Raw genomic sequence first — 13,812 nt, forward strand, 5'->3', positions numbered from 1 at the left:
TGCCTAATTACGACCTTTATTAATTCAAACGTATTTAAAAATCCGAAGATAAGCTCGATGCCTTGCCAGAACCCTCTCAGAAGGCAGCGGGGGGGGGCTCTGGAAGGCGTCGGGCTGCCCCCCTGTGCCAGGGTTGGGGCAGGAGCCGATGTTTTGACATTTTCCACGCCGTTTCGGCGTCATCTCCCCCCGAAATGTGTTCTGTGTTTGCTTGCAGCACGACATGAACAGGGACTCAGTGACAGAACGGCCGCAGGGGGGCTGCTCGGCTCCCTGAGGCACAGGCGGGCTGCGAGGCCCGGCACCCGCCCCCCCGCGGGCTTTTGTTCCTCCGGGTGAGTGAACGGGCACCGCCTCAGGAGGCAGGGCAGGGCAGGGCACTGCGCGGCGCCCTCAACCAGGAAGCACCCCGCCGCCCCATTCCCTCCTCCCGATTGGCTGCGCCTCCCTCACGTGACCGGCCAGCCCGCTCCTCACTGGCTGAGGCGGGGCGGGCGGGGAGGTCGCTTCCGCTTCTGCGCTGCGCGGTACCTCAGGCCGCTCGGTCGGCGGCGGCGGCGGGCCTCTGCCGGTGCGCGCCTCCCCCCTCACGCCTCCTCCGTGCCCCCCCGGTCCCGTCGCGGTTCAGGATGAGCGGCGAGGACGGCAACGAGGAGTTCTACCGGCAGCTGCAGCTCCAGCAGCAGTACGACGCCGAGCGCGGCGGCGGCGAGGGAGAGGGCGAGGGCGAGGCCGCCCCCGACCCCTTCACCTACGTGGACCCGGCCGACGGCGCGGCCTACGAGTGGGACCGCGAGAAGAAGGCCTGGTTCCCCAAGGTGCTGCGGGCCGGGCGGGCACGGCACGGGCAGGGGGCGGGGAGGGCACGGAGAGGGCCCGGAGAGGGCCCGGAGAGCTGGGGGGAGTGCCTGGCTCGTGTGCCCTGCGCTCCCAACCACCTCTTGCCACCCTTTCTTGAGGTTTTGTGCGTCGAAATGCAGTGTACGTGAGGTGCAGGTGGGAAACGCTCGTTTGGCGGTGTTTCCTTCGAGTATTTTAAATAGAAAAGGTGAAACCGATGCCGCCTCTCACCAGCTTCACGTGGTGAACCAGCCTGATGATCTGCAAGTAAATACTCGTGTTACCATACAGCAGTGAGGGGCTGCTACTTCGTTTACAGCTATGAAGGTGCTTTACACCATCTATCAGGGAAATCTGTTGTGCCAATTCGCGTTTGTGACAGTGCATTCACTGCAGTTCAGAGAATCTGAGTGAGAATGAAGCCAGGTTTGTATCTTGTAGCCCTAGTAAGGTGTCCGTGCAGCAGATGGCTCACAGAGGGTTAAAACCATGTGCAAAATCCAGACTCACAACGCAGAACAGCAGAGAACTGAATATTCCTGGCTCGCTGTGGGTTGCTGTATCCAGTAAACACAGAAACTTTTTAAAAAAAACTGTTCTTCCATTCCCAGTGTTCCTTCCTGTTCAAAAATTTGGAAATGTTCAAATACATAATAAAAGTGATTGTAACTTTGTCTATTGACTTTTCTTTCAAAAGTACTGTATCAATAGATGCCACCGTTTTATAGCCCTTTATACACAGAACAAAATCACACGTTGAATTCATCTGCTTTCCTTGCTTACTAAGGAAAAACACGTGGGATTTTCTTCTGTAAGCCTGGAGTATCTGTGTTTCATTTGGTTAATTGATTCCTTTCCACTTCAGAGTAATTAGTAGTTAATTATATGCTAGCATGTCCTGAAGTATTGTGTTTCCTTTCCTATAAGGTTGAGTGAACCAAACTGTACAACAGTGGGTACGGAGATAAATTTTACTACTTGTCCATGATGTCTGCCACCAGAACTAGTTTGAAGTCCTGAGCAAGGAACTCTGTGGGTACTTGTTTTCCATGCAAGCGTGGAGTCACTTAAATTCCAGTAAAAGCCCTTATGCTTGCCTGCATTCCTTAATGCTTGTACAGAGGTGTTTAAAAAATTATGTAGTTGTAATGGTAGAAATGGCGCTCTGATCACATATATTGGAAGTAAAGTCTTTGATGTTGACTGGTAGAATTTGACAGTCCGTAGTAGGTCATATGCTAAGAATAAATTTAACTTTACATAATAAAAGGGTTCATGTGAAGTTGAAAATGATATTGTTAGAGAGCGGTGGCTAGTTATAGGAGGTTTAATCACAGAGTTACTCGTTTTTGTCAGAGAACCTAATGACAATACTGTTCACCAGAAAGTGTAGAAGCTTTTTAATTCTCTTGATTTCATTAACTGTGAAACTGTGGACTCGCTAAGATTGCTAGTGTCAAACATACTAAATGTTATTGGATCTCAGAGCTTTTTTTCCTCCAGAGTGTGTTTTATTCTTCATTACTTTTGGCGTTAACGTCATGCCATATCTGTAAGAGCAGCCACTTATGGTCCATGGCAAGCCTGTCTCTGTCAACTCTGCATAGCTGATTTGATTTGTCAAAAATAGAAGTTTAGAGTTGAAATATTGAGCTTCAAATCACCGTGGAAGGTATGAGAGCATCATGGTCTCTTGCTACTGTCCATTGTGTCATTCTTACAATAGCATACTGGAATGGAGTTTGTTCCCTTTTGAATGCAGATAAAGCACGTGCAGCACAGGTCAAAGCTTAAGACTAAGCTTTGGGAAAGAATAATTTCAATGTGTGTAACTTAAGAAAGCACTTTCTTGTGCAGTGATGGTAGTAAAATCAGCTACGATATGTTATCGTTTTGCAAGTTACTGTTAGTATCTAGTACTAAAATGTACTTGGCTGACAGCACTGGGTGCAATTTGTAGTTTGTTTTCAGTCTCTAAAGATAGAAATTAGCTAATCTCACCTTTTATCCAAATATTGTCTCTCTCCAGAGAAGACCAAGCTAATTGTTCATAGAATAAAAAGTAAAACATATAGAATGTATTAGTTGAATATAAAGTACAATGTGCAGCCATAAACAACGTGTTAATATCACTGTTCAAGTGCAATATTTATTGTCTATCACCACAAATATATTTCATCTCTGAAAATGTTTCTGTGAAAAGGCAGATGCCTACAAGTGTCCGTCATTCATCATCTGTGGATAAATTGTTGGCTTACCTTCAGTGTCACTTTATCTCTTCAGCGTGGTCAGGAGCTCTTCATTTCTGACCTTCAGGCGGTTCTCATTTAAATTGAAAGCAGAAAGCTTTGCATGATAAAAAGGCAGAACTTGTGAAATGTTTGTTTAAAAACTTCATGTACTGTGTGAAATTAATATGTTAGTTGAGGTCAGGAAATAATTTTTGCTGTCCATATGGCTTTTTACAAAGTTCTTTTAAAAAAGTTTTAAAGTACTGTTATTTTCTATGGTGCTGTATTAGAAAATGACCATCATTAATTAAGGTCATTTGCAGAACATTAACACTAACACACCAGTCTGGATTTGTAGTTCTTCGAACCTTTGTTTTAATTTTCCCAATTTCTTTTTCAGATAACGGAAGATTTTCTGGCAACGTATCATGCTAACTATGGCTTCCATGCAGATGACACGGACAGTTCATCTGCTTCTGGCACAGCAACTGACAGCAAGCTACCAGTAAGTTCTAAGACATCAGATACACAACCATCGGCAAATGAGAAAGGACCAAAACAAACAGATCCAAAGCAAAAATCAGAAAAACGGAAGCTTGAGCCAGGTAAGTGATTGTTTCTTTCCATGTAGGCCTCAATCTGCGTAGTACCAAGTGGAAACTGTCAGTTGTTCAGTGTTACCATGAACAGTAAAGGCATATATCGTTCTGCAAACTTCCAAAACAAATTTTAAATTGTGTGATATTTCATAGGCATCTTTCTAAGACTGTATACGAGGTGGAAAATAAGCAAATTCAAGCATGGTCAGAGGTTTTCCTGTGAATAAGCAAAAACTTCTTAGAAATCTGATGGAATGTGAACATCAGAAGTGCATTGGTGTGTGCTCCCATGTTTAATATATTGATGTAACTGGATTAAAATTCTATTTTTTAGGATGGTTTCATGTTGAAGAGGACAGAAACACAAATGTTTATGTGACCGGTAAGTAACAGCATTTATTTACCTACTTTGACCTAAAAGTGGCAAAAGAGAATTGGACTTGTCTCACTGACTTCTAATATTACATTTTTAGTCTGCCATTTGCAAACTATTTAACGTTGTTTCTGTCCACATAACATCTTTGTGACCTTTATAACTGCATATGTAGAAAAGTAACCTAAAGGACATTCTCCAATCCTTGCAAACTTGTAAGGAATAGGTTAAAGAGAACAAGTTTATAGTTGACACGCTTTGTTTTGTATGCATCACTTGCAATTATCAGTCGCAAAATTACTGAATTTGTGGGTAGAGAAAACGGTTGTTCATAAGGCTTTTTCTATGTTGCTTAGAGGTGTAGTGGGACTTAAAACTTGGTCAGGATAGCAGCATTCATGTAGATCGCTGTGAGCACTTGGAAGGTTGGTATTATCTGTAACAGGAATACTCTAGGTCTGTATATTGGGGAGCACAACAATATCACTATGTTAAACCTATTTAGAAGTAAAAATGTTCTCAAAATATTGGTATGAAGTAATATTTAAAAGGTAATAACAAAAAGTTCCAAGGGCTGTGATTTATTATTTTATATGTAGACATTTTCCAAGTCTCCTATCTTTCATTTTAAGAAACACTGGTTTTTCTGCTCTAGTGAGATACGAAAAAAAATAATAATAATTGAACCAACTAAACATACTTAACCTTCTGTTTTAACATACTTTGTAGGTTTACCACCAGACATTACAAAAGATGAATTTGTACAAGTCATGTCAAAATGTGGTATCATTATGCGAGATCCTCAGACAGAAGAACACAAAATCAAACTTTACAAAGATAAGGAAGGAAATCTCAAAGGAGACGGCCTGTGTTGCTATCTAAAGGTCAGTGGTGCAATGAAATGGGGTATTCCTTTCTGGTAAAGATCCTTTTGGCCACTGCCTCAGAATCATGTTAAGAAGATTCTTAATGTATCTGAAGTATAGCTCAGAACATGGGTGTCTGTTTTAAGCAGGTATGTGGGCAGTTCTGGAATCACTGTCTGTGTACCTCATTTGTTTTTCCTTTACCCAGTCCCCCCCCTACTGAAAATATCCATTAATACCTGCTGAAGATGTCTAAAAAGGTTCCTATCTTAGGTGCCAGCAATTATGGTGTGGAATGGGAGACCTCTTCACATTTTACTTAGGAAAAAAAATACACTTCTGTGTGGCCAAAAACATAGAAATAATGAGATGGAAAGGAGCATATACTGTAGCTGTGTGTTCATAGCTTTTAATTGAGACCTGCTTTAAGTTCAGACTTTGATTTTAGAACTGTTCTTGTTCTCAATAAAACAGATAAATCTGGTTAATCTATAAAAGTTAGTGTTCCAGTAGTATTTCCTTCGTGTGTTTCACTTGTGGATCATTTGGCAAGTTAGTGTACACTAGTGCAATCTGCTTTAACTCTGCATGAAGCAACGGGTAGTACTAACTCAGCTGTCTTGCATTCTATATTCTGGCTATAATTTTAGAAGTTAGGGCTGCTTAGCGCACAAGTATAAAGACAGTCTCCCCTCTGAAGAACTTCTTGGAAAAATTTTTAAATGGCTTAAGAGTGTTAACTGTCTGCTGTTGTAGGAGAAAACAGAAAATAAATCAACCATCTGATTTTTTTTTATTTTATTCCTTTAAGTTCACCAGCTTGTGCATTGCAGACTAGTTCTTATGATCAACTTGGTTGAAATGTAAGCAATTGCTTTTGGGAGCATTAATCTGCTAAAACAATGGTAAAGAAATACTGGTTTTATTTTGATAGTAATAAAAGAACCACATGGCCAACTGTGTGTGTTTCTGTGAAGTTTTTTTAGTTGAGACTCAGAGGAGATCGAGCCTTATGGCTGGGAAGTGTCAGGGAATTAATTTGTAGCAGAATAATAATTAAATCTTACTGGAATAATTTGACTGCGCTGTTGTTTTTTTTTTTGTTTTTGTTTTTCTGTTTTTTAAAGGTTGTGCTCTGTTTTGTCTTCACACAGAGAGAATCAGTTCAACTTGCTTTGAGACTTCTGGATGAGGCAGAAGTTAGAGGCTATAAATTGCATGTTGAAGTTGCAAAGTTCCAACTGAAGGGGGAGTATGATGCAAGCAAAAAGAAGAAGAAATGTAAAGACTACAAGAAGAAATTGTCTCAACAGCAAAAGTTTGTATTTTTTTTTCTTTCAGTAGAATATTGCTTGAATTCTAAGTGCTATTAGTAAGATGTTGCTTCTAGTTGAAATTCTAAGAGTTGCACAAAAGCCAGAGTCTGAGAGAGAAATAGTGGAAATAATACACGTTTGGAGGGGAGGAGCTTCTAAGTTAACTGTTGACATAATGAACTTCTTCACAACTGCCAAATTAAGAATCTTCACTCCCTATGTAATATTCTTGCAGTTAGAGAAGAAAATATTACAACTTGAGGGAGTTAAGACTTTTTCCCCCATTGTGTGAGAATGCCTGAATTCTGTCATATTTAAGTTTACTTGCATAAGGTGGTAACGCCCTAGGTGTCTATGTACTGTTTGTACCATACTTTACTTTCTACAAATGGCAAGGGATGCTGTCTTTCTTAGGAGCAAATATCAAAATATCTCTGTAGATTTCCCCAGACATCTGACTTTTGGTATGTGATATTTTGTTGTGTTTTTTAAATTATATATGCATATATTGTTTTTAACTTTTAATAATTGATTTTTTGCATTTTGGAGGAAGATGAAGATTAAAAAGAAGAAAAAGTTTGTATAGGACTATCATTTTAATGAAAGCAACATTCCACTCAACGTTTTAAATAATAATGCAGATATACTTTGCCGTAGCTAAAGAGATCAAAGTCTAAGAGTTAAAATAGCTTGAAATGTATCTGCCTCAAAGATACACTGCTAGTTCTTTTTTTAAGAAGTCTTTAGTGTGGAGGGGGGTAAAGTGTGAAAATAATGGAATTGCATTTGACATCAATTTGTGTGAATAAGAAATTGTGCTTTTCTCTAAGTCATTTAGCTGTTTTCAACCTGTCTTATACAAATTGACTTCAGTTGGTGTTCCTTTTGAGTTGAAGAGCATAATTTACTTTCAAACTACCTTGATGGGGAATCCAGGTTTTCTTCAACTGAAGTAGCAGATACAAAGAGGAGTTTAAACAAGATTTTTTTTCCCTTAAATCTAAGATTTTGAGATTTAGAAGTGTAAATGAATTTGTCCCTTTTTATTTTGTTACAGGATATGAAGTAGACTTCTCTCCAAGAAGTATCATTTTTATGAGACAGCAAAGTCCTAGGACAGATAACCTGAATTGCGTTGCTAGTTTGTGGCAGTGGCTCTGTACACTGTGATTGTAGCAATCTTTGTAAGACCCAAGGTGTTCTTGCGTGTTTGTATAAACATAAGCAGTAAAATTTTACCAAAGGGAACAGTGGATTTCCTTTTACAAAATAAATCTTCATTTAGAAGGGTTATTAGAATGTTGACACTTATTGTATTTGGCAGCAGCTGGTTAATCTAAATTGATGAGGGAGGAATTGAAACTTGGAAGATTTTTCACTGTTTAGAAAAATGCTTCAATTGTTAAAGTAGCTTTTATTTCTGTGAGCGTTTAAGTACTTGAAAACCTCAACTACTTTGTAGTAGAAATGTTAATTTTATTTTGATTGCATTTTTAAGAGTAATTTAAATCTGTCAAAATGTGTTTTAGTTGATGTATTGCAAGAAATAAAAAATTAATGATTTTTTTTCAACAAATACTTGTAGAAACAGAAGAGAGCCGCAACAATATCTTCTTACTGTTGCTTCATTTCATTAGACAGCTGGATTGGAGGCCTGAGAAGAAAGATGGTGCAGCTCGAATGCGACATGAACGCATCGTTATTATCAGGAATATGTTTCACCCAAAGGACTTTGAGGTAGGAAGATGCAATTTGCTACTATAGATTATATGCTATTATAGGTAACATCGAACTTCCTGCCAAGAGTCCAGAGTAACTCTTAAAGTGGAGAAGCTAGCACAAAATAACCTTAATAAGTAGTTTATTTTGAATAAATTTACTCAAGTGAGGGCTGTCAACTCCATGTAGCTTTGAAAATACAGCGTAACACTTGATATGTGAACTCCTAATAGATTGGCAGATGTATTCCATTGCTGGTTAAGCAAAGAATGTTTAATGTGTGATTGCATTGCAGGAGGATCCCTTAGTGCTAAATGAGATCAGAGAAGATCTACGGACAGAGTGTGAGAAGTTTGGTCAAGTAAAGAAGGTTCTCATATTTGATGTAGGTATTTTTACATGTTGTGTTGGTAGATCTGATGTAGTCTGGAAGTGTGCAAAATAGGATTCTTTAAATATGAGAGAAGCATTTCTTTTCTTGGATTTATTTGATAGAAACCTGACCTAATCTTTCAGTATTTTAAAACTAGCTGTTTCAGAAATTAATTTTGAAGCACTTGTCTACTTTAGCCTATGTAAAGATAAAATCCTAACTTCTTAGGAACTTGGATACATGCCGCGAGTCTGAAGTCTATAAATAAATTTCTTTATAGCTAAACTAGCTGAAATGTTTTGTCTTCTGTGTTCAAAAATTCTGCTCTATGTGACAAAAAAAAAAAAGTAGTCTTAAGCAGTAGAATAAAACATGTAAAACTACAACTTATTTTTCAAAAAAGATTATTGTCAGGATGGAGCTATATCCTGACGGATTTTGTAAGGCAAGCTAAAAGATGATGGAATAGTTATGCTATTTAGAATACTGTTAAATAAAACTTGTCTCCCCTTACAGCGACATCCCGATGGTGTGGCTTCTGTGTCCTTTAAAGAAGCAACAGAAGCTGATCTGTGCAAACTAACTCTAAATGGAAGGTGGTTTGGTGGCCGTCAGCTCAGTGCTGAAACGTGGGATGGTGTAACAGATTATCAGGTAGTCTTTCATGGTTCTACTTTGCTAAATTCTCCCTCTGAACTGTAAATGTGTTCATTTGAGAAGTGCTTGGTGACCCCCTTCCCACACCCCTCCATTTCCTCCCTTGTCCCATCTTGCTTCTCCACAAAAACTACTAGGATGCCTTCAGAAGGACAGGATTATACTTAATTACTGAATTCAGGAAAAAAAAAAAAGGACCTGTTTCATCTTAAAAACTGGGCATTAGATATGTAAACATAGAGGATTGGTTACTGGATATAAATATTATCAGTTTGCAGTCAAACAAGTCCTATTGAAGTCTTGAGGTATTATTGCAATATAAATGTTCATATAACTTCTGTCTGTGTAAATGTGTTCTCTCTACAAGCATGATATTGTAGTGACTTGTATAAATGTATCTTTAATAGGTGGAGGAGACTGCAAGAGAAAGGGAAGAAAGGCTGAAGGTGTGGGGATCATTTCTAGAGGATCCTGATGCAAAGGAGCAGCAAACTACGTCTGATTCAGATTCCGCAACAAGTAGTGTTAAAATGCCTGAAGGCAGACAACCTTCAAAAGTTAATGACACATCTAAGGAGGATGTAAATGATGAAGCCCATAAGAGGGAGAATAATGGTGAGGGCATTAATGAAGATGGTGCTCCATCCACAGACAGCAGCCTCGCAGGCAGTGATGCTGAAGCAGATACATAACATTTTCAATGCTTTATGAAAGCATGGTTTTTAGGGTGATGTTTGAGTTTATCCCTTTCTTCAGGGTGACTGCAGACAATGTTCATATGATATGCATTACTAGAATGTCATCAACTGTGTGCTTTGAAGTTTTCATTAAAAGCAGTATTTAATGAGGTTCTAAACGTTTGTATTAATTGGCTGTTCAGGTAAAGTAACTCAAGTTGCCAAGAATACAGCAGAACTCATCAGGCTTTTGTTCTATCTATGCTTGTCTGTGTTTCATTACATAAGTGTAAAATATGTTCCAACACTAAAGTTTATGTAACTAAATAGAACTTAAGTAATGCAAAGCTATTACAAGATTTGTGGATTTTGCCATTAATTTTCCTGTAGCCCTCAAAACTTGGTATCATCCTTAAAATTACTCTTGTACTGAGTACTTTTGATCATTTTATGGAACAGATGCTGTGATACGTATAGGGCGAATGCATTGGATATGTTGGTATACATCAAGTAGCAAATGATAGAATAATAAGTTGCAAATTTTAAAGTTAAATAGAAAACAAACAAGATTTCTATAGCTAACATAACAGAACTGAGTAAAGATAGATGGTTAAATCACAGCATTGAGTAAATTATTTTTCTTATTCTCCTGTTTAAAACTTTATTGATGTTTAGATCTTCTTTTGAGGCTGGAATTGTGTCAAGGAGACTATAAATGCATGAGCAAACACTCTAGCCTATAATGAAAGAAGACTGATCTTAAACTTACGGTCTGTATGCAGTAGACATGCTTTTGATGGTTTGACTTTTTTTTTTAGCGTTAGAATAAGGGTTTTTGTTTAACTTAATTAGGATGGTGAGTGTGAGTTCTCTTCAACGTTTTGGTTTAGCCTTGATGTGCCCTTCAACGGGTAGTGGGGAGATCTCCCGTATTCCATAAAACCTAAAGGCTTTTGGCAACTTGAACTACATTTTGTTGTGTAAATGTTAGAATACTTGAACACATGCTTTAAAAGAATATTACTCTTTTCTATGGGGAGAAAAATCAAAAGCTAGCCATATATTGCTAGCTCTCTTAGAAATATTTCCCAGAACAAAGATTTAGAAGACGTTCTAGCTTCAGAAAAACAGGCTTTTGAAAATAACTCTGGGGGAGTTCTTTTGGGCATGGTCATTCTTCATTTATAATCCCATTGTTTTGATACCTAAGGATATAAGAGTAAAGATTTATGGAATTGTTTATAATATTGGTGCTAAATTCGTAGCACATTGTTCATATGGATGGCTGTTAGTGCATATTTGTAAGGAGGATCTTTTAATTTTTTTTTTAATTCATATTGGATTGTGAGAAACCATAGATGCTAATTCTTGGGTATATTTCAATCCTGAAGTATTCAGAATACTCTGAAAGTTGGTATTTTCAAACTGTGCTCTGAGATCGCCATCTATATTTTTTCTAGTGGTCTATCTCATAGACCATAGGTCTATCTCATACTCTTTTTTTTTTTTGTAATCAGTGTATTTGGGTAGTTATGGCAACCAGAGCATCTAAGTTAACACTTGTCATTGTGGTTATAAATTACATCCTTTTGTGACAAAATACATCGTTTTACAACAAGCATATTTGAATTCTAGGTTTAAAACTCTGGGGGCTAATTGACTTGGCATGACAAAATTCCAATTTTAATGAGCTGTATTGTAAAGGAGAACTCTTAATGCTTGCTGTCTAAGTAGGACCACTTTCTCATCTTTACAAGAGTGTGAATTGTACATTTAAGCAAAGCAAGTGTTTGAACAGTTCAGGGAATCTGAAATACTACTTGGTTTGTAGCTGTATGTGGTGGCATATTCAGATTACATCTCTGGGTTGTTTGTTCTGCCTGGGATTTTTATTGGTAAACAACACCACAGACCTCTGAGGGCACAGAAAGAGCTTTGGCACAAAAAGAATGTAAATTAATGTGGTGAGTACTGCTTTCAGTGCTCCTTTTTTCTTCCAGCTTCTAGACTCAAAGTTTTAGATCTGTAAAACTATTGTGTTCTGTTAGCTTTTTTTTTTTTTTTAAGAGAGCCTGGTCATGCAACACTCTACACAGTTAAATCACCTGTTTTACAGTGGAATTGCTATTGATATAGGGAAGTTATTTGACAAATGTTATAAATATTGTACAGTTCTATGAAGCCTTATCATGGTATCAAATATGAAAAATAAGGTTAGTATTAGTGTTTGGAAAAAGACTTGAAAAATAAAGAATCATTGCTTGTGCAGTCATCTTCCTCTCTCTGATGTACAAATTTGATTGGCTTGTTTCAAAAGTAAAATGTGATGTTAGTTGCTTCACCTTTTCCTCTAGGCTTCATGCTGAAGTAGAGCACTGACAAAGACTGAGACTAAATGCTTTACTGGCTTTCCTATTAACTAGGATTCTTAAGAAAATAAAAGCTGTTTTTCCACAAAAATGTTGTTCTGAAGTGACGTTACACTCAAATTGGTATTTTCTTTTTGTCTACCTCTGTTATTCCCTAGTAAAGTGTAAAAATATATTTTTATAAACTATTCATTGAATTACCAAGGCATTTAATGGCTTATGGAGAGGTTAATGGAGCCATGACTTTCTTTTCAGCATTGAGATCGAATTCTTCTGATTTCCTTTTCTAAATGATGCAAGCTTTTATAAATTAATCTGAACATAAATTACATTTTTCACAGAAGTTAAAATTACTATTTTTAAAGTAAGATTATAAAAATTTTCATAGTGTAGAGCAATATTGTTTAGTACCAAATTTTAACTAATTGGAAGCTGAACAAGCTGAGTTGCTTTTAATTTTTTCTCTGAGCATTATCATAAATAGATAAGTAAAGGGTTAAAACCCCAATCCAGTTCTCACTGTATTTTTTTTCTTAAATAAAAAATTCACTAAAATGGATCTTTCCTGAGAATGCAGGGTTGACTTTATAATCTGTTTTGCTCATCAGTAGCAACAAAATCAAACTTTTTGCTCAGTTTCTAATTGCCCTTGGGTTCTGTTCCAGTGTACTGCATGTTTCTTCATCCCTAGCCTTTTAGGGAGAGGTTCATCTTAAGAAAAAGTTGTCTCTTCCTCTCAATATTTTATGAAAACAATAACTAGCAGCAGGTTGAAACACTTTGCGGATAATTGTTGCTCAGTTTTGGACTAAACACATGTTTCTGCTAATTCGCATGGTGTGACAAATTGGATGTGAAGCAAATTTAAATCCAACGACAGGGAAAGAATATCAACTAATGGTTACTGCCATATAATTCAGCATAGGTGATCACTTTCCTAACCATGTAGTACAAAATCAGTTGCTTAGATTCAAGACATATTGTGGTTTGCTTTACAATCAAAACACTATTTAGTGGTTTGCTGGCAAGGTAATTGTATGGAATTAAAAGTATTCATCAGAGATTGTGTTTGAGGAGCGTGGCCAAGGTAGACATCTAGAAACAAAAAGCCCCAAAAGAACAGGCATGGAAGTTGCAGCAGGTTCTCGAATGTGCATATGCAGCTGTAAAGAGAGTTAGTTTCATTTTGCATCAAAATGTTTATCTGTTTCTCCTGCTGACTTTTTTATTGCTTTTTTTAATTGAATTTCAGTCCTTCATACAACTTACACTTTGTATAGGGATTGCAATTCATTTAAAATCATTAGTATGTTAAATGCAGTGCATTTTAACTAAACCATGTCCTAGTCATTATTCAGTTAAGGTTAATCTAGTCACAATTTCAAGTTTATTTAGCTTAACTCACTTAAAGGTCTTGGATGCTTCATAGAAACCCAGACCTGCCTTTAAACTTTCCAGTAAAAATCAATATCATTACCCTGAATTCTTGAACTGTATAACCTAACAGAATTCTTTAAAAGAAAAAAAAAAGGGGAGAGGGATAAGATACCTATAGGTTTTAATTGGATTTTTAAATCTCTGATTTGAGGAAACATACTGCAATATAACTATGTAAGTTGTGTACTTGTGTTGATTTGGCTTGTGTGTATTTCAGTGCTCATTATACAGGACTTGAAGTCTTACTGTCATGATACTCTTGAAAGTTCTGTAAAATATTTAGAGAAGTATGGAATCTTTTGCAGCAGATTGGTTTTTTTTTTTTTGCTCATTCTGTAATATCAAAGTATATTGT

The 13,812-nt window shown here is 37.5% G+C and overlaps 1 protein-coding gene across 1 annotated transcript; it reads left to right on the forward strand.

Moving 5' to 3' along the window:
* Positions 1–480: 480 nt before the first annotated feature.
* Positions 481–12,111, forward strand: HTATSF1 (HIV-1 Tat specific factor 1). The gene is made up of 9 exons (XM_027465030.3): positions 481–818; positions 3,472–3,676; positions 4,005–4,052; positions 4,773–4,927; positions 6,064–6,227; positions 7,863–7,962; positions 8,240–8,329; positions 8,834–8,971; positions 9,382–12,111. Exons 1-9 carry the CDS (start codon positions 630–632, stop codon positions 9,664–9,666), a joined length of 1,374 nt encoding a protein of 457 aa, XP_027320831.2. The 5' UTR covers positions 481–629; the 3' UTR covers positions 9,667–12,111.
* Positions 12,112–13,812: the final 1,701 nt, after the last annotated feature.

This window comes from Anas platyrhynchos, chromosome 10 (genome assembly GCF_047663525.1).
Source record: "Anas platyrhynchos isolate ZD024472 breed Pekin duck chromosome 10, IASCAAS_PekinDuck_T2T, whole genome shotgun sequence".
Lineage (NCBI taxonomy): Eukaryota > Metazoa > Chordata > Aves > Anseriformes > Anatidae > Anas > Anas platyrhynchos.